This window comes from Euprymna scolopes, chromosome 46 (genome assembly GCF_053919585.1).
Source record: "Euprymna scolopes isolate OS-2025 chromosome 46, ASM5391958v1, whole genome shotgun sequence".
Classification (NCBI taxonomy): domain Eukaryota; kingdom Metazoa; phylum Mollusca; class Cephalopoda; order Sepiida; family Sepiolidae; genus Euprymna; species Euprymna scolopes.
In genome coordinates, this window is record NC_136527.1 from 87,259,601 (window position 1) to 87,284,875 (window position 25,275).

Here is a 25,275-nt window from a genome sequence, read left to right on the forward strand (position 1 = left end):
ATGTCTTATTGAGCACTCTTATATAAATCTAGTTAAATCTTAATGTTTATTTATCCTGTAATAAAATAAACGTTTTATAATATCAGCTCTGTCTAGTTTTGAGCACTATTTTAAAGGGTTATTATTAAGTCAAAATGTAAATAACATGACTTTATTGCTCTATGTCTCATTGATGGAATTGAAATAAAATATATATATATATATATCTATATATATATATATATATATATATATATATATATATATATATATATATTTACTTCAATTAAAACAGACTTCCATTAATTATGTGATCTATATATAAATTGTCTCCCTTGTATATATATATATATATATATATATATATATATATATATATATATGTATATATATATATATTTCCTTAAAAAAATCACTTCTGATTATTATGTCATCTATATACAAATTGTCTCCCGTGAATATATATACAAAATAACTTCTAATCATTATGTGATGTATATATAAATTGTCTCCCTTGAATATATATAGATATAGATTAAATATATATATATATATGCATTTCAATTAAAAAAATAACTACTAATTATGTCATCTATATACAAATTGTCTCCCTTGAATATATATATATATATATATATATATATATATATATTTCAAGTAAAAAAATAACTTCTAATAATTATGTGATCTATATATATACCAATGATGCTTGCATGTGCTCCATAGTTTTATATAGCTGTGTAGTAAGTTTAAAAATTGCTTTGTTTAATTATACAAGACGATTTTACTTTAAGAGTGCTCAATGCATTTAAAGAGCTTTGTAGTAAGAGTTGAAAACATTTTTGCAATTATTTTAGACAAATCTACTTCCAGAGTGCTCAATATATTAGTAGAGCTAAATAAAACATTTGAGAAACAGATATGGCATTTCAACTGCATAAATTTATTTTGACAGAGTACAATACATTAGTAGAGCTAAATATACACTTTCAAAAACATGTATGGCAATTCAGCTACACAAATATACTTAAGAGTGCTCAATAGATTAGTAGACGAAAGCATAAAATTCAGAAAACATGAGGAGCTCTGCAGTATGTTTTGAAAACCTAAATGTCAATATGTAAGTATAGATATACTGTAAGTTTTTAATATATATATATATATATATATATATATATATATATATATATATATATATATATATATATATATATGACAAGTATTTGAAACAAATTTCCTATTTGAGTGCCTAATATATTTGAGAGCTCTATGGTAACTTTATAAAACATATTTCAAAATTATGTTAGATAAATTGTCTTTGAGAGTGCTCATTTAATTAAGTAGAGTTCTGCATTAGTTTTGGGGTATGGTTCTCACTTTATTAGGGCAATAACTTGGACACATTATACTATGGACAAATCCATTGAGGACAATCAAAGGTAACCTGTTTTTTTCGACTCTGCTGAATAAGACTCATCCGTCTTGGTTCACTCTTGGGACATTAAAACAAAAAAGGTGAAGAATTAAAAAAAGAATGCAAAAATGTAAATGTCTTTGCAACTCATTCATTTTCACTTTCATAAAACAAAAACATCTGTAAAAACTTGATAAAAGAATGCACAAACAATAAAATACAAATTTGCTGTCTTGGAATCTGAAATCAGTAGAAACATCCCCTACTGAAATTCCTGCACACCTCAAAAAAAAAAAAAAAAAAGATTCCTTCCCAATGCAATACTTTTCAAGCAATTACAGTGTCAGACTTGGTACTGGAATGACTCTGTAAACTGAAAAAATATACATAATAAAAAATGTTAAGCAAAATTGATTCATGTTAACACCTCTCCCAACACCACAGATTAACTACAAAAATACTTGATAAAACAAGACACAATTACAAATGTGTATGAAAAAAATTAAAATAAAAAAAATAAAAAAAATCAACCAAGCAATTGCTCATGATTTTCTGGTGTTTGATGGAATGTGAGTAGGCATACAGCCTGGATAATTTTCCAAGGTAAGTGATGATATTCATCATTATTGTCTTTTTGGATTAGTTCAGATATATCTCATAACTATAATTGTTTTATGTATATATTTATATGTCTAGATGTTATGTCTGCTATTTGCATGTTCCCTATAGAAAAAAAGCTACATAAAATCTACAAGTGTATTCTGATGTAAAATTAACTAGTAAATACAATGCTTGTGTTCCTGATATATCAACTATTTCTTATTAGCATATAAGTTGAATCATGAAATGTATCTCCCTTGCCTGTCTCTCTTTATACCTCTGTATTTATCTAGATCTGTCTATCTCTCTTTTCTTATTCTATATCCCTATTCCTCGCCTTGCTATCCACTATGTGTGAACTTATAAATTTCAACATGTCTAGATTGATAAGCTTCTCATTTACCGGTACCTAACTCCCGTTTTGAAGTTAGAAGTTTTAACTTGATTACACATTTATATGCCAAGGCATCGATGAGGCACATCCAGACGCCAACCTACACGGTGCAGAGAAAGGACAGAAAAAAAACTAAGTCCCGATGTGCCTAGCAGATTAGAAGGCATTTTGCTACGCCTACATTCACCCAACATGGCAGTAGGCGTCGATCGGGCACTTCCAGACACTTATTTACACTGTTTTGAACTTAGAAATTTAAATTAAATACTCGTGGACATGTGTTGGTCTAGTAGCTCCTCATCTACCTATACCTACGTCCGCCCCTGTAAGGACTTAGAAATGTTTCAATTGAATACACGCTGAGATGCCTTGGTCTATAAGATTGTCACCTATCTATACCTACATCCCCTCTTGTTTGGACTTAGAATTTTTTCAATTGAATACACTCTGAGATGCTTTGGTCTATAAGATTGTCACCTATCTATACCTACATCCCCTCTTGTTTGGACTTAGAAATTTTTCAATTGAATACACTCTGAGATGCTTTGGTCTATAAGATTGTCACCTATCTATACCTACATCCCCTCTTGTTTGGACTTAGAATTTTTTCAATTGAATACACTCTGAGATGCTTTGGTCTATAAGATTGTCACCTATCTATACCTACATCCCCTCTTGTTTGGACTTTGAAATTTTTCAATTGAATACACTCTGAGATGCCTTGGTCTATAAGATTGTCACCTATCTATACCTACATCCCCTCTTGTTTGGACTTAGAAATTTTTCAATTGAATACACGCTGAGATGCCTTGGTCTATAAGATTGTCACCTATCTATACCTACATCCCCTCTTGTTTGGACTTAGAAATTTTTCAATTGAATACACGCTGAGATGCCTTGGTCTAAAAGATTGTCACCTATCTATACCTACATCCCCTTTTGTTTGGACTTAGAAATTTTTCAATTGAATACACTCTGAGATGCCTTGGTCTATAAGATTGTCACCTATCTATACCTACATCCCCTCTTGTTTGGACTTAGAAATTTTTCAATTGAATACACTCTGAGATGCCTTGGTCTATAAGATTGTCACCTATCTATACCTACATCCCCTCTTGTTTGGACTAAGAAATTTTTCAATTGAATACACTCTGAGATGCCTTGGTCTATAAGATTGTCACCTATCTATACCTACATCCCCTCTTGTTTGGACTTAGAAATTTTTCAATTGAATACACGCTGAGATGCCTTGGTCTATAAGATTGTCACCTATCTATACCTACATCCCCTCTTGTTTGGACTTAGAAATTTTTCAATTGAATACACGCTGAGATGCCTTGGTCTATAAGATTGTCACCTATCTATACCTACATCCCCCTCTTGTTTGGACTTAGAAATTTTTCACGTGAATACACGCTGAGATGCCTTGGTCTATAAGATTGTCACCTATCTATACCTACATCCCCTCTTGTTTGGACTTAGAAATTTTTCACTGTAATACACTCTGAGATGCCTTGGTCTATAAGATTGTCACCTATCTATACCTACATCCCCACTTGTTTGGACTTAGAAATTTTTCAATTGAATACACGCTGAGATGCCTTGGTCTATAAGATTGCCATCTATCAATGCCTACATCCCCTCTTGTTTGGACTTAGAAATTTTTCAATTGAATACACTCTGAGATGCTTTGGTCTATAAGATTGTCACCTATCTATACCTACATCCCCTCTTGTTTGGACTTAGAAATTTTTCAATTGAATACACTCTGAGATGCTTTGGTCTATAAGATTGTCACCTATCTATACCTACATCCCCTCTTGTTTGGACTTAGAAATTTTTCAATTGAATACACTCTGAGATGCTTTGGTCTATAAGATTGTCACCTATCTATACCTACATCCCCTCTTGTTTGGACTTAGAATTTTTTCAATTGAATACACTCTGAGATGCTTTGGTCTATAAGATTGTCACCTATCTATACCTACATCCCCTCTTGTTTGGACTTAGAAATTTTTCAATTGAATACACTCTGAGATGCTTTGGTCTATAAGATTGTCACCTATCTATACCTACATCCCCTCTTGTTTGGACTTAGAAATTTTTCAATTGAATACACTCTGAGATGCTTTGGTCTATAAGATTGTCACCTATCTATACCTACATCCCCTCTTGTTTGGACTTAGAATTTTTTCAATTGAATACACTCTGAGATGCTTTGGTCTATAAGATTGTCACCTATCTATACCTACATCCCCTCTTGTTTGGACTTAGAAATTTTTCAATTGAATACACTCTGAGATGCCTTGGTCTATAAGATTGTCACCTATCTATACCTACATCCCCTCTTGTTTGGACTTAGAAATTTTTCAATTGAATACACGCTGAGATGCCTTGGTCTATAAGATTGTCACCTATCTATACCTACATCCCCTCTTGTTTGGACTTAGAAATTTTTCAATTGAATACACGCTGAGATGCCTTGGTCTATAAGATTGTCACCTATCTATACCTACATCCCCTCTTGTTTGGACTTAGAAATTTTTCAATTGAATACACTCTGAGATGCCTTGGTCTATAAGATTGTCACCTATCTATACCTACATCCCCTCTTGTTTGGACTTAGAAATTTTTCAATTGAATACACTCTGAGATGCCTTGGTCTATAAGATTGTCACCTATCTATACCTACATCCCCTCTTGTTTGGACTAAGAAATTTTTCAATTGAATACACTCTGAGATGCCTTGGTCTATAAGATTGTCACCTATCTATACCTACATCCCCTCTTGTTTGGACTTAGAAATTTTTCAATTGAATACACGCTGAGATGCCTTGGTCTATAAGATTGTCACCTATCTATACCTACATCCCCTCTTGTTTGGACTTAGAAATTTTTCAATTGAATACACGCTGAGATGCCTTGGTCTATAAGATTGTCACCTATCTATACCTACATCCCCTCTTGTTTGGACTTAGAAATTTTTCACTTGAATACACTCTGAGATGCCTTGGTCTATAAGATTGTCACCTATCTATACCTACATCCCCTCTTGTTTGGACTTAGAAATTTTTCAATTGAATACACGCTGAGATGCCTTGGTCTATAAGATTGTCACCTATCTATACCTACATCCCCTCTTGTTTGGACTTAGAAATTTTTCAATTGAATACACGCTGAGATGCCTTGGTCTATAAGATTGTCAACTATCTATACCTACATCCCCTCTTGTTTGGACTTAGAAATTTTTCAATTGAATACACGCTGAGATGCCTTGGTCTATAAGATTGTCACCTATCTATACCTACATCCCCTCTTGTTTGGACTTAGAAATTTTTCAATTGAATACACGCTGAGATGCCTTGGTCTATAAGATTGTCACCTATCTATACCTACATCCCCTCTTGTTTGGACTTAGAAATTTTTCAATTGAATACACTCTGAGATGCCTTGGTCTATAAGATTGTCACCTATCTATACCTACATCCCCTCTTGTTTGGACTTAGAAATTTTTCAATTGAATACACTCTGAGATGCCTTGGTCTATAAGATTGTCACCTATCTATACCTACATCCCCTCTTGTTTGGACTAAGAAATTTTTCAATTGAATACACTCTGAGATGCCTTGGTCTATAAGATTGTCACCTATCTATACCTACATCCCCTCTTGTTTGGACTTAGAAATTTTTCAATTGAATACACGCTGAGATGCCTTGGTCTATAAGATTGTCACCTATCTATACCTACATCCCCTCTTGTTTGGACTTAGAAATTTTTCAATTGAATACACGCTGAGATGCCTTGGTCTATAAGATTGTCACCTATCTATACCTACATCCCCCTCTTGTTTGGACTTAGAAATTTTTCACGTGAATACACGCTGAGATGCCTTGGTCTATAAGATTGTCACCTATCTATACCTACATCCCCTCTTGTTTGGACTTAGAAATTTTTCACTGTAATACACTCTGAGATGCCTTGGTCTATAAGATTGTCACCTATCTATACCTACATCCCCACTTGTTTGGACTTAGAAATTTTTCAATTGAATACACTCTGAGATGCCTTGGTCTATAAGATTGCCATCTATCAATGCCTACATCCCCTCTTGTTTGGACTTAGAAATTTTTCAATTGAATACACTCTGAGATGCTTTGGTCTATAAGATTGTCACCTATCTATACCTACATCCCCTCTTGTTTGGACTTAGAATTTTTTCAATTGAATACACTCTGAGATGCTTTGGTCTATAAGATTGTCACCTATCTATACCTACATCCCCTCTTGTTTGGACTTAGAAATTTTTCAATTGAATACACTCTGAGATGCTTTGGTCTATAAGATTGTCACCTATCTATACCTACATCCCCTCTTGTTTGGACTTAGAATTTTTTCAATTGAATACACTCTGAGATGCTTTGGTCTATAAGATTGTCACCTATCTATACCTACATCCCCTCTTGTTTGGACTTTGAAATTTTTCAATTGAATACACTCTGAGATGCCTTGGTCTATAAGATTGTCACCTATCTATACCTACATCCCCTCTTGTTTGGACTTAGAAATTTTTCAATTGAATACACGCTGAGATGCCTTGGTCTATAAGATTGTCACCTATCTATACCTACATCCCCTCTTGTTTGGACTTAGAAATTTTTCAATTGAATACACGCTGAGATGCCTTGGTCTATAAGATTGTCACCTATCTATACCTACATCCCCTCTTGTTTGGACTTAGAAATTTTTCAATTGAATACACTCTGAGATGCCTTGGTCTATAAGATTGTCACCTATCTATACCTACATCCCCTCTTGTTTGGACTTAGAAATTTTTCAATTGAATACACTCTGAGATGCCTTGGTCTATAAGATTGTCACCTATCTATACCTACATCCCCTCTTGTTTGGACTAAGAAATTTTTCAATTGAATACACTCTGAGATGCCTTGGTCTATAAGATTGTCACCTATCTATACCTACATCCCCTCTTGTTTGGACTTAGAAATTTTTCAATTGAATACACGCTGAGATGCCTTGGTCTATAAGATTGTCACCTATCTATACCTACATCCCCTCTTGTTTGGACTTAGAAATTTTTCAATTGAATACACGCTGAGATGCCTTGGTCTATAAGATTGTCACCTATCTATACCTACATCCCCTCTTGTTTGGACTTAGAAATTTTTCACTTGAATACACTCTGAGATGCCTTGGTCTATAAGATTGTCACCTATCTATACCTACATCCCCTCTTGTTTGGACTTAGAAATTTTTCAATTGAATACACGCTGAGATGCCTTGGTCTATAAGATTGTCACCTATCTATACCTACATCCCCTCTTGTTTGGACTTAGAAATTTTTCAATTGAATACACGCTGAGATGCCTTGGTCTATAAGATTGTCACCTATCTATACCTACATCCCCCTCTTGTTTGGACTTAGAAATTTTTCACGTGAATACACGCTGAGATGCCTTGGTCTATAAGATTGTCACCTATCTATACCTACATCCCCTCTTGTTTGGACTTAGAAATTTTTCACTGTAATACACTCTGAGATGCCTTGGTCTATAAGATTGTCACCTATCTATACCTACATCCCCACTTGTTTGGACTTAGAAATTTTTCAATTGAATACACGCTGAGATGCCTTGGTCTATAAGATTGCCATCTATCAATGCCTACATCCCCTCTTGTTTGGACTTAGAATTTTTTCAATTGAATACACTCTGAGATGCTTTGGTCTATAAGATTGTCACCTATCTATACCTACATCCCCTCTTGTTTGGACTTAGAAATTTTTCAATTGAATACACTCTGAGATGCCTTGGTCTATAAGATTGTCACCTATCTATACCTACATCCCCTCTTGTTTGGACTTAGAAATTTTTCACTTGAATACACTCTGAGATGCCTTGGTCTATAAGATTGTCACCTATCTATACCTACATCCCCTCTTGTTTGGACTTAGAAATTTTTCAATTGAATACACTCTGAGATGCTTTGGTCTATAAGATTGTCACCTATCTATACCTACATCCCCTCTTGTTTAGACTTAGAAATTTTTCAATTGAATACACTCTGAGATGCTTTGGTCTATAAGATTGTCACCTATCTATACCTACATCCCCTCTTGTTTGGACTTAGAATTTTTTCAATTGAATACACTCTGAGATGCTTTGGTCTATAAGATTGTCACCTATCTATACCTACATCCCCTCTTGTTTGGACTTTGAAATTTTTCAATTGAATACACTCTGAGATGCCTTGGTCTATAAGATTGTCACCTATCTATACCTACATCCCCTCTTGTTTGGACTTACAAATTTTTCAATTGAATACACGCTGAGATGCCTTGGTCTATAAGATTGTCACCTATCTATACCTACATCCCCTCTTGTTTGGACTTAGAAATTTTTCAATTGAATACACGCTAACAGCCAGCCATGGTTCTCCCCAGAATGTGTTGCTGCCATCGCGCACAGAAATCACTTTTTCCATAACTACCAACGTAATAGATGCACTGAGACTAAAGCTGCTTTCAGGAACGCCAGCAACCACTGTAAAAGAGTAATAAAAAATACAAGAGAGCTATATGCTCAGTTCGTTAGATCCAAAGTAGCTGATCAGTGGCTTGGTTCCCACCAGTTTTGGCAAATAACAAATAGGATCCTGAACAGAAGTGTGCGTTCTATCCCAACCATTATCAATGGACCAGACGTCATCTCGTCAGCATCAGACAAGGCCAAACTATTTGCAAAGAACTTTGCAGCTAATTCTACCCTATGCGACGAAGGCCAACAACTTCCCTAACCCTATAACACAGAACACGCTAGGTAACATAAAAATATCTGTGCATGAGGTCGCCAAGCTAATCAAGAACCTTGATTCCAGTAAAGCAACTGGCCCTGACGGCATCCCAATTATAGTGTTAAAAAAGCTTCAACCAGAACTTGCTCCCATACTTATGAAACTGTTTAAGCATTGCCTTAAGGAGAAGTGCTTTCCGACTCCCTGGAAAATCTCATCAGTATGCCCTGTATTTAAGAATTCAGGTGATAAGTCATCTCACTCTCAATACAGATCAGTAAGTCTCCTGTGTGTTATGATAAGTTGCTGGAATCCATATTAAATAGAGAAATAGTCAACCACTTCAGCAGAAATAACCTTCTTAGTGACACACAATATGGTTTCCGTTCTGCAAGGTCTATCGCAGATGTGCTAGCAGTTATATCTCACAGGATTAGTGAATCTCTTGATAAAGGCTTCCTTTCTAGGACAATTGCTCTTGACATATCGAAGGCCTTCGACAAGGTATGGCATAAGGGCCTACTTCACAAGATTTCCAGCTACAGTATAACTGGAAATGTTTTCTCAATCATTTAAACATTTCTCTCCGATAGGCTCATAAGAGTAGTGGTCGATGGACAAAAATCAGAGGCCTGCAGTATTAATGCTGGAGTTCCTCAAGGGTCAATCCTGGGCCCAACTCTCTTCCTGATCTACATCAATGATCTCCCTAAACACATACTTAAATCATTCGTTGACATCTATGCTGATGACACGACCATCTACGGCAATACATCAAAGCTGTAAATGACAAAGCTCTCTCTGATTCTCTCTCCTCTGATCTCGAGCGCGTGGTTCAGTGGGGGAAGATGTGGCTGGTTACCTTTAATGCATCTAAAACCAAACTCCTATCTTTACATCATCAACGCTCTGATCCCCATCTGGCATCAATTGAAATGGATGGCTCTCGTCTAGGAGAAGTCCCGTGTTTTGACAAGCTTCTGGGTTTGTCTTTTACTCCTGATCTGAAATGGAACACGTACATCAAGTCTGTTGCGAAGGTTGCTGGAAAGATGGTGGGATCCTTCTACCGCTCCAGAAAATATCTCACTACTGATGCAATTATCTATCTATATAAAAGCCAAGTACGTCCAAGGATAGAATACTGCTGCCATATCTGGGCAGGAGCTGCTAAAAACAGCCTATCCTGCCTTGACAGTACAAAATAGACTTCGTGGCTTAGTGGGGGATGTCTTTTTCTCTTCCCTGCAACCTCTCTCCCACAGAAGAGACGTTGCAAGCCTATCCTTGTTTTATTGTTATTTCCATGGCAGGTGCTCGTCTGAACTCCAATCTCTGGTCCCCCCCCTCGCCAATCTTTCACGAAAAACACCCGTCTAGCTGAATCCACTGTCAAAAATTTCCCCCACTCTTTATCTGTGCCTGAATCAAAACGTAGATTCCATGAACAAAGCTTCTTTCTTAGAACTGCACGCCTGTGGAACTCTGTTCCGTCTGCCTGCTTCCCTCTGAACTACAACCTGGATGTCTTCAAGTCCAATGTAAACATTCCTAATGAACCGCCTCCTTAAGTAGACACTTCATTAAATCTCCACACTAACGTAATGTACTTGCAATAACCCTTATCCCTGAGTGGCTTCCGGGCCTTGATAAGTGATGACCACTGTGTAAAAAAAAAAAAAGTACATATATAAAAAAATGTGGTGTTTGTCCATAAACGGGTCAAAAAAAACTTTTTTACAAGAAAAATCTGTAAAAAATCTTTTTAATGTACGTACTTGTCATTGCATGAAAAGGTTATATTCCAAAAATCACATAAATCGATCAAGTAGGTTTTTTTTTTTATAAGAAAATCAAATATTATGAGACATTTTATCGAAGAATGACTTCACACCATCTTGTTTTTAAATGATACTGCTCGCGACACCTGTTGGAATTGTTTGGAATATAAGTTCCGCAAGGGGCAGACAATCAACTTTCTAAGCTTTAGAAGAAAAAAAAAACTTGGAAAATTAAGACATTTAAAGGTTTTTGGGGACGTTGAAAACGAAAATAACATTTAAAATTCCAGCAAACGAGTAGTTTCCAAGATATGAAGAATTTTACGTAAACTGAGCACCCACACGTTGACGATCCTCCAACAAAAATTCGGCAAATGTGTATTTCAGCTGCGTAAATATTTGACCACCAAAACTTGTGGCCATAAAGTGGGTGATCATTATACGTTAAATTATTTTCGAAAAGTAATCCCCCCCCACTTTCTTTAAACTAACATTTCTTCATATCTTGGAAATTATTCGTTTGCTGGAATTTTAAACGTTATTTTCGTTTTCAACTTCCCCAAAAACCTATAAATGTCTTAATTTTCCAAGTTTCTTTTTTTTCTAGAAGGTGAAGAGCCGATTGTCTGCCCCTTGATGATCTTATATTCCAAATATTCCCAATAGGTGTCGCTAGCAGTGTATTATTCATAAACAAGATGGCATGAAGTCATTATTCGATAAAATATCTCATAATATTTGATTTTCTTAAATAAATAAAAAAAAAAAGTACTTGATCGATTTACGTGATTTTTGGAATATAACCTTTTCATGCATTATAAAGATTTTTTTTACAGACTTTTCTTGTAAAAAAAAAAACAAAAAAAAAAACGTTTTTTTTGACCCGTTTTTGGTTCAACACAAAAAAAATAAACAATTTAAAAGTAATGTTTATTGATATATTTCGGCGAAAAAATGCACCTTTGTTAAGATTGTTTTTTTTTTCCTCTCACGCCTCACGAAGGTACTTTTAGGCGTTTAGTTGTTGCTCAACGATTTGATTTTTTTTTTTATATAGTCCAGGAATGCACATGATGTGTGCTTAAGGAATAATAGTTTGGAAATGTTGGTAAATAGGAAATCAAACAGAGCACGTATATATAAAATAAAGAAGGGCAAGTTTCTTATCTCTATATAAATAAAATGAACTCATTTTTTCCCGTCTGATTTTGACCTTAATAGGATTAAAAATCAAGATATTTCATGCAAATATAATATGCACAAACGGCAGAACAATATCTGAGGTGTGTTATAGGCTTATTATTTCTCAAATTCCTCGATAATCTTAGATTTCTATACTTTTTCTGCTGAGAAGCCACGGCCAAAATCGGTTAAGATCAATGGAAGTGGTAAAATACTTTCTCTCTTATAAATTCCTCCTCCCCCTGCCACCACTTAACACCGTTTGGGGATCGTTCACAAGGAACAGTTGAGAAGAGAACACCGGTTTGGCTTCGTAGTTCTTTCATGTGAAGTTATTTAAAGTTTCTTATCTGAAATATATTGATAATTTTTATTGGATGGATTATCATCATTATTATTATTATTATTATTATTATTATCATCATTATTATTCTTTGATAAAATATCTCATAATATTTGATTTTCTTAAATAAATAAAAAAAAACTACTTGATCAATTTACGTGATTTTTGGAATATAACCTTTTCATGCAGTGATAAGTATGTACATTATAAAGATTTTTTTTACAGACTTTTCTTGTAAAAAAAAAAAAGTTTTTTTTGGCCCGTTTTTGGTTCAACACAAAAAAAATAAACAATTTGAAAGTGATGTTTATTGATATATTTCGGCGAAGAAATGCACCTTTGTCAAGATTGTTTTTTTTTTACCTCTCATACCTCACGAAGGTACTTTTAGGCGTTTAGTTGTTGTTCAATGGTTTTACCTTTTTTTTATATAGTCCAGGAATGCATATGATGTGTGCTTAAGGAATAATAGTTTGGAAATGTTGGTAAATAGGAAATCAAACAGAGCACGTATATATAAAATAAAGAAGGGCAAGCTTCTTATCTCTATATAAATAAAATGAACTCATTTTTTCCCGTCTGATTTTGACCTTAATAGGATTAAAAATCAAGATATTTCATGCAAATATAATATGCACAAACGGCAGAACAATATCTGAGGTGTGTTATAGGCTTATTATTTCTCAAATTCCTCGATAATCTTAGATTTCTATACTTTTTCTGCTGAGAAGCCACGGCCAAAATCGGTTAAGATCAATGGAAGTGGTAAAATACTTTCTCTCTTATAAATTCCTCCTCCCCCTGCCACCACTTAACACCGTTTGGGGATCGTTCACAAGGAACAGTTGAGAAGAGAACACCGGTTTGGCTTCGTAGTTCTTTCATGTGAAGTTATTTAAAGTTTCTTATCTGAAATATATTGATAATTTTTATTGGATGGATTATCATTATTATTATTATCATCATTATTATTATTAGAGAATGGGTTTTCTTGAAATAGGAGACTTCTGCTAGGTCCGTATATATTGGAACGGTTATTTGAATTACGTTTCAATGTATTATCCTCCTTCTCTCCTGCCTCATTATTTTGCTCCTAATGTAGTCATTGCTAGATGTCACATCCATAGTAAGCCGTTTAGACCTGCCAAACTTGCTTTGTCTGAATCCAACACACAGACACAGAACAAGCATGGAGCAGAGCACGTGCAGGCATCGCACGGCTTTGAGGCACATGTATTTCCGGTGACCTTTGACATTAAGCTTCCGTCCTCTTCTCTTCTTTCTCTTTTTTGCTTGACACCAAGCCGTGCACACGTATAAACCACGCGCTTTATAAGCATGCACTCGGAGAGCGACAACAGAAACATAAGGTAGGCTTGCATATTTTTTGTATAAACATAGTTATCTGTAAGATGCTTACATATAGAGCTAATACAATATGAACAATCCAAGACTGTTATATTTAAGCTATATATCGCTTGTGTAAAGTATGAACTATAACCTCTATTTGCGCACACTTACACAGATGTCAACATGTACAAGCCACAATCACACGTCCTTACGTGACTACCAAATTATTGCACCACTGTATAAACTTCGTTTTGTTTTAAATAAATAATGTAGTTATATATATATATATATATATATATATATATATTTTTTACATTTTCACCCCAAACAAGGCAAATTGCCACTTTGGTGTAGGGGGCTACTATCGGGAGCAGCAACTACTGGGGTACTATGTAGGGATTAGGGCAGCAAGATGTCGGTTCACGTTACACTTGAACTTCTGCACGTCAGTACTGTTGGGGAAGCAGAGACCTGGAATGGAATTCCAGAGTCTAGCGGTTCTGGGGAAGAAACTATTCGAGTAAAAAGATCTTTTACATCTAGGGATCTCTACAGTGTGGGGGTGGGATTTAGCAGCCTGTCGGGTTTGTCGAGGGTGCTCACGTCATGGGGGCACAAGTGATTGCAGTTCGTCAGAGCATTCACCACTAAAATACTTGTAGAACAGGCAGAGGGATGCAACATTTCGTCGATGGGACAGAGGCTGAAGCTTAGATGCCAGTTCAGGGCCTATCAGGTTTGCGACTCTCTTTTGAACCTTGTCAAGGAGCGAGAGACTAGTAGCAGATGCACCAGCCCAAATGTGACAGCAATACTCCATACATGGGCGAATGGTTGCCTTATAGAGGTACAGGATACTTTCGGGTGTTAGTAGTTTTCTAGCACGGTAGAGAGAGCTCACCTTTCTTGCAGCGGCCCTGGCAATGTATACTGGTATAATGTAGTTTTACATATATACTGGTATAATGTAGTTTTACATATATACTGGTATAATGTAGTTTTACATATATACTGGTATAATGTAGTTTTATATATCTATACTGGTATAATGTAGTTTTATATATATATATATATACGGATATAATGGTTTTCTTTATTTCTAATTGATGTAACATCCATATTGATTAAATGATTAAATATATTTTTATATTGTTGTTCTGTTATTTGTTATCTTCTATATGAGCTCCACCTCTATTTGTAGAGCTTTGCATTATTTTATCATTATCATTATTATTATTATTGTTATCGTTATTATAGTTATTTTTATTATAATTACTATTATTGTTATTATAATTATTATTATTATTATTAATATTATTGTTATTATTATCTTTATAATTGTTATTATTATTATTATTATTATTATTATTATCGTTATTATTGTTATTATTATTGGCTCACATGGAGCTTTCACACAAGTCAACAATTGATTGGTTTGGAGACCTGTGGTGTTCTCTGGAAGCTGAGTGACAACAAGTCTCCCCAGACGTCCAGCTCTCTCCACCTCCTTCGATAGCATTTGCAGATAAATCTGCCTCATCGCAATAGTCTCATACCATTGATTTCTTGCTGGTAGTGGCCATTGGTTTATACTGGAATTTGAGTGGCACTAAGCCTCCCCATGATCCCAGTTCTCTTCGCGCTTGTCCAGCGGAGGTCTGGCCAGCGCTCTCTCCTCGGTCTTTCCATCATACTTAACCCTTCTTGGCTCTTTGGTATCACTTTTCTATTAGAGGAGGGGAACGGTGATGACACATTCTAGGGTTTTCCTTAATATTTCAGCCGTTTTCTTTATCGTTAGGCGTTGTATTTTTGCAGTTATTCCTCTGATTCCAATTTTTGCCATTCTTTTTTCAATGTTTTTCCTAGTGCTCCTACTATTATCAGTACTATTTTGATTTTCTTCATCATCCAAATCCCTTTTAACTCTCTGGCTAGCTCTGTGTATTTCCTTTGTTTCTCCTTTTCTTTCATACTCGCCCTGTGGTCAGCTGGGACAGCAAAGTCTACAATTTGACAGGATTTTTCTTTCTTGTTAATTATTACGACATCTGGTCTTCTTGCTTGGATGGGTTTGTCCGTCTGTATGTCCATGTCCCTTAGGATTTTGTGGTTCTTGTTTTCGAGTGCTGTTGCGGGTTTATGCTTGTACCATTTGTCTGTACGCTCAAAATGCAGTCGTTTGCACAATTCCCAGTGCACCGCCCTCCCCACTTGGTCATGCCTGTTTTTGTATTCCTTTTGGGCCAGTTTGCTGCATTCACTTACTATATGGTTTAGCATTTCGTCTCTCTGTCCACATAGTCTGCATTTGCTGTTTTCTTGTGTTTTATCGATCCTTGCTTTGATATGGTTGGTTCTTATCAAGTTATCTTGTGCTGCAGTTATTAGAGATTCAGTTTCACGGTTTATATGTCCTTTTCACATCCATGTCCAGGTGTTTTCGTTATTCTCATCTTTTCTCGCTTTGTCATTTGTCTCTCTGTTTTTTGCTTTGTTGTTTTTTTTTCGGTGTCTCTCGCTGCCATAATTATCCTTTCAGTGTTTTGCATTATGTATTTTTCTAGTTCTTTTTTCGTGTCCTTCACACAGTCCTCTATACAGATCAGTCCTCTCTCGCCGTCTTTCCTTTTCACGTAGAGTCTGTCAGTATCGTCCTTTGGGTGTAGTGCATTATGCATGGTCATGAGTTTCCTGGTTTTCTGGTCGAGTTGTCCCAGTTCTTCTTTTGTCCACCCTAACCCGACGGTCCAGACTATCTTACTAGCGATAATCCCCATGTACTTATACCTTTTTATTAGGTTTCTGCTATACAATTTCGTTTCCAGGAGTTTTCTTGTTCTCCTGAGGTATTCCTTTCCAATTTTCTCTTTCATTTCTGTTGTTCTGATGGTGTCCGCTTCCAGAATTCCCAAGTATTTATAGTCGTCTTGTTCCCCTAGTGCCTTAATTTCTGTTTAGTTGGGTAGTTCCATGCCTTCTGTCGTTTCCAGTTTTCCCTTTCTTATAACTAGTTGTGCGCACTTTTCCATTCCAAATTCCATTTGGATATCTTGACTGAAGATTCTGGTAGTGTTGATTAGTGTCTCTAGGTCCTTTTCGGTCCTTGCAAATAGTTTAAGATCGTCCATGTACATCAGGTGGTTCATTTTTTTCTCTGTATTGGAGAACTTGTATCCGGCTTGGCACTTTCTCAGAATACTATTCAAGGGCATCATGGCTATGATGAACAGTAATAGTGATAGTGAGTCTCCTTGGAAGATGCCTCTTTGTATGTTAATTTCTGTTATGTGTTGTCCATCAGCTGTCAGTTCCAGTCTCCATGTTTTCATTGCATTTTCTATTACATCAGTGATCCCGCTTGGTATTTTATACATTTTTAAGCATTCTGTTATCCATGCGTGGGGGATCCTGTCTTACGCTTTTTTGTAGTTGATCCATGCCATCGCTAAATTCTATAATTATTATTATAATAATTATTATTAGTGAATGGGGTTTCTCGAAATAGGAGACTTCTGCTAGGTCCGTATATATTGGAAGGGGTATTCAAATTATGGCCTATTATTTTGCTGCTAATGTAGTCATCGCTAGACATCACATCTCTAACATTTTACCTACCATTTTCTTTTGATGAGAAGCATTAGGCTTCGAAATAACTAGGTATGCATTCGTATATATTTTTATATTGTTGTTTTTATTCTTGTTGACTCTTTGCATTATCCTGATAAGTCTCCTCTTAAAGAATTTCTTTAATTTTTTGAAATCTCCATGTGTGTTTATATATATATATATATATATATATATATATATATATATATATATATTTTTTTTTTTTTTTTTTTTAACCTTTGTATATCTAATTTTAAATAAATAAGAATGTAAAAATACTAATCATAGTAGGGGTGATAAGTAGTTAAATGGATTAATCCTAATCTTATAAATACAAGACTGATAAATTAAAAAATATATCCATTTTAAATGTGGAAATTTATAGCATGAAAAGGTTAGTAACTGCAATTAAGAATAGGAAATTAGATTAAATATTTGTAACATGTCTTCTTCCTGAGGTTAAGGGTGGTGGTGTTTGATCAACACTGCTGGGGAGCCATGATGTAATATACTGTTTTGTTTTTAAATCCCTGAAACAGTGTTTCATGGTAAACAACTGATGATCCCTTTAAAAATAAATTATTAGTACTATAGTAAATTCGAGAGCGAGTTGATGCAGTGATTGCAGGTGAATAAATGACTTACTGACTGGATGGTTTTCTAACGAATGATAAAAAATATTTTTTTGTATAGTTTTAAAGGTTAAAAATTTCAAAGACTATATATATGTATATATATATATATATATATAATATATATATATATATATAAACAAATTTACATGGTTGCGACACTGGACATTCTAATGTTTCTAACAAATGGTCAGTTAAAACCAGAAGTCTTCATCAGGCGACTTAATAAATGGTTGCTTCTCACAGAATAAGCCAGTCCTTAACTGGCCTATGGCCTAACTAAAAAAAACACACAATCGTAACTACTCTTCTGAGTTTTTGGATTTTGTAATTTTGCCCGTATTCCTTTCGTTTTCTTTTAAAGTTGATGAGTATCTTTTCTTCTGATGAGTCAGGACAGAAAAGATAAAAAAATGAAATTAATTTTGGCTGCAAGCCAGTTTCTGCGTTTCCCTCCAAGATGTTTGGGAAAACCAGCTCCCATAAATAGCGTGTAAAAGTCGTGCAAATTAAAGATAGACATGACCCCCATTCGTAACTCGTAGATATTATGATTTAGACAGTATATAAAAAGTTTTAAGGAGGAGTGACCCGACCGAGCCCCCCCCCCCAAAGCCTTTGCCGGACATACACAAAAAGTGCACACACACACACATTTTCGCTTTTATATATATACTAGCGGGGGGGGGGTACCTGGCGATGCCCCGGGTGTCTTGAGGTAAATTAAAACTTTTTTTTTTTTTTTTTTCCTAAACAACTGGAATGGACTTTTCTTGGTGGCCGAACTGTTAACGTTGCAGATGTTTTTTTTTTTTCACACTTTATTTTCCTACTTTTACTCATGACTCCGGGTTTGATCCTTCCTACTTACCTACCATAACATTTTTTAAAACTCCCCCCCCCGTCCCGGAAACAATCACTCGGGCAACGCCGGGTACCCCCGCTAGTATATATATAATATAATATAAAGCTGAATGTGTGTGTGTGTGTGTGTCTGGTCACGAATAGGCTCCTATATGGTTGACTATTTTAAAAAAACTGATTACATATAATGATAGAAGATGTATCGAGACACAGGAATGGGTATGTTTGATCTGGCAGAATGGTGGTTCATTAAAATTGTGGAGTCTGTGTTCGCGCCTGGTCCACAAAGTATGGAAATAAAAAATATAAAAAAAAAACGTTTACAAGTGTTTTTGATATAGATGTACATAAGAATACTTTGATGAGTATGTTTTAACTTAAATAGGGATGGTATAATAAAATTATGGGGTGTTCGTTCGCGCCTGACCTCCATAGAATGGAAATATGTCACAAAGTTTAACAAGGTTTTTTTATATAGATACACAGAATATTGTGATAAGTGTTTCAGTGTGAACAGGTATGGTATAATAAATTATGGGGTTTATCTATTTTATTTTTACTTTCATCATATTTTGCTTTGGTTTTGATACCCCAAATTCGAAGCTATCTCTTTACAACCCTTCCTTTTCATAACCTATCATACTTTCATAAATCAGAGTCCATTTTCTGTAGGCTGTTTTTGAACCCAGTCAACGACGGGTACTTTTGCTAGTATATATATATATATATATATATATATATATATATATATATATATATATGGGTCTGGCCATACCCACATGGAGAGACAAATAAATAGAAACATTAAAAAATCCTCTATACATATTTTTAAATACACCCCTCCATCTAAACAAACATAATATAAAGAATACCTGAACAGTCTAAGACTGAAATGAAAAATCACAATACTAAAATCTAAGAATCCAAAAAATAAATATCAAAATTGAATGAAAACACCCCTACCCTTATTTCAGAGGAGCTGCCCCCCTCCCTCCTCACACATACACATTAGTAACAACCTTGGATCACAATTACCTTTCTAGGGACGCAAATAACTTCATAATACTATATATATATATATATATATATATATATATATATATATATATATATATAAGGGGGCGGTCACCAACAATGTGTATTTTTTAACATTATTTTATTATTCCGTGTCTTGGTTTTTCATTGAAAATTATGTTTAGATCATTGTAATAATGCTTTTAAATAATTGAAATCGTTTTTAACGCGTTTCAGACGTTCTGTGAAGCGTCCTCTTCAGAAATTATTTAAAATGCTTAGAATATATTCAATATGTGTTGGAGATGTAAAAATAGCATTTTCGTAATTCATTTGAAATGTTTCCGAGACATGGAAACGTGTAAGTGAATCTACTTTTCATTGGAATGTTCAATTTTTATTACTATTTTATTGGGCTGTGGTCACCCCTGTCCTGTGTTTCTCTCTCTCACTCTTTCTTTCTGCTTGTGTTTTTATTTATCTTTTTCCCCTTTAGGGTAGGATGTGTGTGTGTTTTTTTTATTATTTTGAAGAATGTGTGTACTGTTTTATAGTATTATGAAGTTATTTGCATCCCTAGAAAGGTGACTGTGATCCAAGGTCATTGCTAATGTGTATGTGTGAGGAGGGAGGGAGGAGGGGGGGAGGAACCAGCTCCTCTAAAATAAGGGTAGGGGTGTTTTCATTCAATTTTGATATTTATTTTTTGGATTCTTAGATATTATGTTTGTTTAGATAGAGGGGTGTATTTAAAAATATGTATAGAGGATTTTTTAATGTTTCTATTTATTTGTCTCCCCATGTGGGTATGGCCAGACCCGTGTATATATATATATATATATATATATATATATATATAGTAATTACTAACTAGCTCTACCTACGTATTGAGCACTTTTGAAGTAAATACTTTAAGTTTACGCATAAATCTATACTTTCATATATTAAATTTATGTGAATAAATGAAGTAGTTATGTGAACAAATGATTAATAAAATATGTTAAAAGACATCTTGAAAAAGAGTTAAAAACATATTTAATTTTAAAAAAGGAAGCACAAGATAAGTGGATAGTCCTTAATCTGCGGAGTTTCGAAGAAATACTCTCCTTCTCATCAGAGGGCAGGAATTAGCAAAATGCAGGATCGGATTTTGCATATAAAAGTATTTAACGAAACTACAAGTAAGTCAAAGATCTTACTTGGTTAAAAAAAGGGTGAGGTAAGGGGAACAGGAGGCAAAAGAATGTTTTTAACTCTTTTTCAAGATGTCTTTTAACATATTTTATTAATCATTTGTTCATATTATAAGCTCTATTTCCTTTTCGGTTTTATTGAGCTTTTTATATCTGGCTGAGTTTATTTTATTTGTAAATATTAACTCTTTAATATTCATAAGTTTACCATTTTGATTACCTTAGTAAACTTATTGTAACTTTTATTATATATATATATATATATATATATAAGTCCTAAGTTCTACTGATTCATTGGCTAATTTGATTTTCTCTTTTTCAGAAATAAACAGCAATCCAATATTGAATACTTAGAGTGTGTCGAAGTAGCCGAGAAAGCGGACATTGAAATACCAGAAATAGAAAGCACGACAACAACGACGACGATGCATTCCTTTGTGTCCAGTGAATGTGATGGTTACCCGATAGAGACTGCTGAACAATATGCCACAGTTACGCTGCCAAAAATTGAACCGACAAGTAACGTGGGTACTGAAACCGAGACGAGACTCGTTGACCAAGACAGTGGCGAAACGGCCAAAGTCCTTATTAGTTTGCAAGACTATCAGGCAGATGACCATGCGATGGTGAGCGCAGGAGAAACTGACCCTCAGGACTGCGTGGGCGTACAAGTGACGGATGTTTGCATCAATACAAGCAATATGGAGTCGATCAAAGAAAATAACATCAGCGTTGAAAATCAATTAATCGATGAAAGTCACGATGGACGAGAAGCCAGGATAGAAATGAATTGTCGTTCGGATCCGAATCCTGGTCTCGGCTCACATCCTCCAAGCCTTTCGGCTACGGATGCTGAGAAGATTTCAGATATTGGAGAAAAGATTGTTGAATCTGTAGCTGAAGAAGTTAACAAAGGTGATGGGGAAAAGACAGATGCTAAGAGTGAGAAAAAGAAACTCGATGAGACGTCGAATCCAGGCGGAACCAAACCGAAACGGAAAAGGAGAAATGATGTTTGGTTGACTCGGGTCCAGGATGCAGATTTCGGTAAGAAAGAATGATGGCTTATTATCGATAGACATTAAGAGTGCTTTTTGTTTTACTCATATATATATATATATATATATATATATATATATATAATTGTTTTGACGATTAATCGGAATACATATATAAATATATATTTACATATGTATTTATTTATATAAGTATTTATATATATATATATATTTATTTATATATATTTATTTATTTTACTGCTATTTTATCCGTATTCCCACCTGTCCTTCCCTTTTTCTCTATCAGTCTGTTCTTGCGAGATATTTTTATTTTTCTATGATCATCGATTAACTCCTGATAAATCTGTTGATTGAAGGTGTCCCTCAGGTTATGCCAGCTATTTTTTTTAAAAGTACTAATATATATATAGTGGGAGAACTGCCGACTTTCAACACGACCGTTCTAGGTTCAATCCTTGGCTTGCAAGAGATGCTAGTCTAGCGGCACTGATGAGTTGTGATAAAACGAAACATGACTGTATGTTGGAAAAGGAGAAATGATGTTTGGTTGACTCGGGTCCAGGATGCAGATTTTGGTAAGAATGATGGCTTATTATTAGCGATAGACATTAAGAGTGCTTTTTGTTTTACCCATATATATATATATATATATATTATTGTTTTGACGATTAATCGGAATATGGAATCAAAAAAGTCAACAAATTTGGGGGAATCCGTATCAAAATCTGAAAAATTTGTGCCTATTTTCCGATGCCAAAACAATTCTTTTGATTGGCCTTTTTTATTTGATTTTGTTTAAAGCAAAATCTTCCATTGCTGATAATAACGATAAAATAATAAATATTTATTGATTTTAAAATAACAGTAAAGCTAAAATCGATAACATGGGGAAGTGGGTGGGGGGGGTGTCATACCGAAAGCCGTTCTTAACATGGGGAAGTGTATGTTTATTCTGAAAGCCGTTCTTAGCATGGAGAAGTGTATGTTTATTCTGAGAGCCGTTCTTAGCATGTGGAGGTGTATGTTTATTCCGAAAGCCATTCTTAACATGGGGAGATGTATGTTTATTCCGAAAGCCATTCTTAACATGGGGAAGTGGGAGATGTTTATTCCGAAAGCCATTCTTAACATGGAGAAGGGGGGGGGCGTTTATTCCAAAAGCCGTTATTAACATCAGGAGGTGTGGGGGATGTTTATTCCGAAAGCCGTTATTAACATGGGGAGGGGGGTTATTCTAAAAGCCGTTCTTAACATTGGGAGGTGGGGGGATGTTTATCCCGAAAGAAATAGCGTTGAATAACCGTTAAACATAACAACACATATCGCATGCTCACTATCCCATTTCATTGAAACAACAAAGATGGCGGCCAATTCAAACTACTAGAAATTACATTGCACGATTCAGATATTTATATCTCGAAAACTATTTGTCTGCGCTAATTTTCCCGGTGATATCTGTGTTCAGCATACTCGAAAACCTTTAAAAGTTGTTGATTTATTGCAAAATGTTGAGACGTCTCCAGTTGGCGTAATGGTGAACTTTGACCCATTTATGTTTTCAATTTTAATATCAATTTGTTTTCAATTTCTTGTAGACGAACGCCATTATAAATGTTCTTTCTGTTCCGCTGCGTTCTTCCACGCGCATCACCTGCAACGCCATGAAAAGCAGTTACACACGTCTGGGAAGGAAGTGAAAACGAATCAGTGCAAAGACTGCTTCAAGACATTCGCTACGCAATTGACGCTCAAGTTTCATCAGGATTTCGCGTGCCGAATGGTGCAACGTCCGCACAGATGTCCTAGCTGCCAGCTTGGTTTTAAGAATGCAGTGGAAATCGAAAGCCACAAGTGCAGCGGGAACCCTGCAAAGCCGTTATGCTGTATGAACTGCGACTTCCGCACTGGTTCACCACGAGACTTAGAACACCATAATCGGATCCACACGGGGGAACGATGCTACAAGTGTGAATTGTGTGATTTTCGGACAGCGTGGAAAAAAAACCTGAAGGTGCACATTTTGAAACATTCCGGATTAAAACCGTTCACTTGCAATGTTTGTGACTTTGCGACAAACGATCGCAGTAATTTGAGAACTCATTTGAGGAAACATTTGAAAAAGAATAGCGCGAGTCTTTGTCACACGTGCGGCACAAATTTCAGTGACCCGCAGGCTCTGGCGTCACATATGCTGTTGCACAATTATGACACGCCTTACAAGTGCACATATTGCAACTATTCGACCAAGTATAAGTTCACGCTCAAGTCACACATGCGTGCCCACAATGTTGAGATCGAGACGGCGAAAACCTCTCAGATCGTGTCGACTGATGCTGATCTTGGCTCGATTCAAGACGTTAGAGAAATATCAATCCAAACAGCAGACGCCGACTACGAAGAACTTGTTGAGAAACAGTTTTTTATGTGCCAGGAATGCGGTTTTGTTATTGACAATCGGAAACTTTTTGACATACATCAGTGTAAGGTGAACGACCCGACCGCGCCGTCTGTTTTGGATGGCGAAATGATTATTCAAATTATCGAAAGTCCAGCGGAACTCCAGGAAGTTGTTGAACCGTGACAAATTTGACAATATCTTGTAACTTTGTCTTGTTATCAATAATGTTGAAATATTATTTATTTTGTTTCGATTAATCGAACAATCGTTCTCACATCTTATCTGCACAACGTTTCGGCCGATGTAACCTTCGACCTTCTTCAGGTATAAAAGTCGCCATGATTTGGTAGCAAAAAGAAGTGAGGGTAACTCTGTACTCTAAGGTTTCACATTTTTTATCTAGTTTGAAGTAAAAGGTACTTGTACAGTTTAATCAACACATTAAAAAATGAAAATATCGAAAAATAATTAAATTGTACGTATCCGTTATGGAACGAAATTCTCTGAATAAAAAATTTCACTTAATTTCATCAAGTAGGTTTTTTTTTTTTTACAGCGAAAAAACAATTTGTTATGATACCGAGCAAAATGTTCGATTTTTATGAAGAAAAGCTAGAATTAAAGATGGGGAGGGGATGTCCGCGCTTTACATGGATTTATCTTCCTGTGGCGTTTCTAAAATCCAAACAAAA

The 25,275-nt window shown here is 35.2% G+C and overlaps 1 protein-coding gene across 1 annotated transcript; it reads left to right on the forward strand.

Moving 5' to 3' along the window:
- Window positions 1-1,200: 1,200 nt before the first annotated feature.
- On the forward strand, window positions 1,201-24,821 carry LOC145270995 (uncharacterized). The gene is made up of 3 exons (XM_080126560.1): window positions 1,201-1,996; window positions 21,489-22,213; window positions 23,781-24,821. Exons 2-3 carry the CDS (start codon window positions 21,592-21,594, stop codon window positions 24,764-24,766), a joined length of 1,608 nt encoding a protein of 535 aa, XP_079982686.1. The 5' UTR covers window positions 1,201-1,996; window positions 21,489-21,591; the 3' UTR covers window positions 24,767-24,821.
- Window positions 24,822-25,275: the final 454 nt, after the last annotated feature.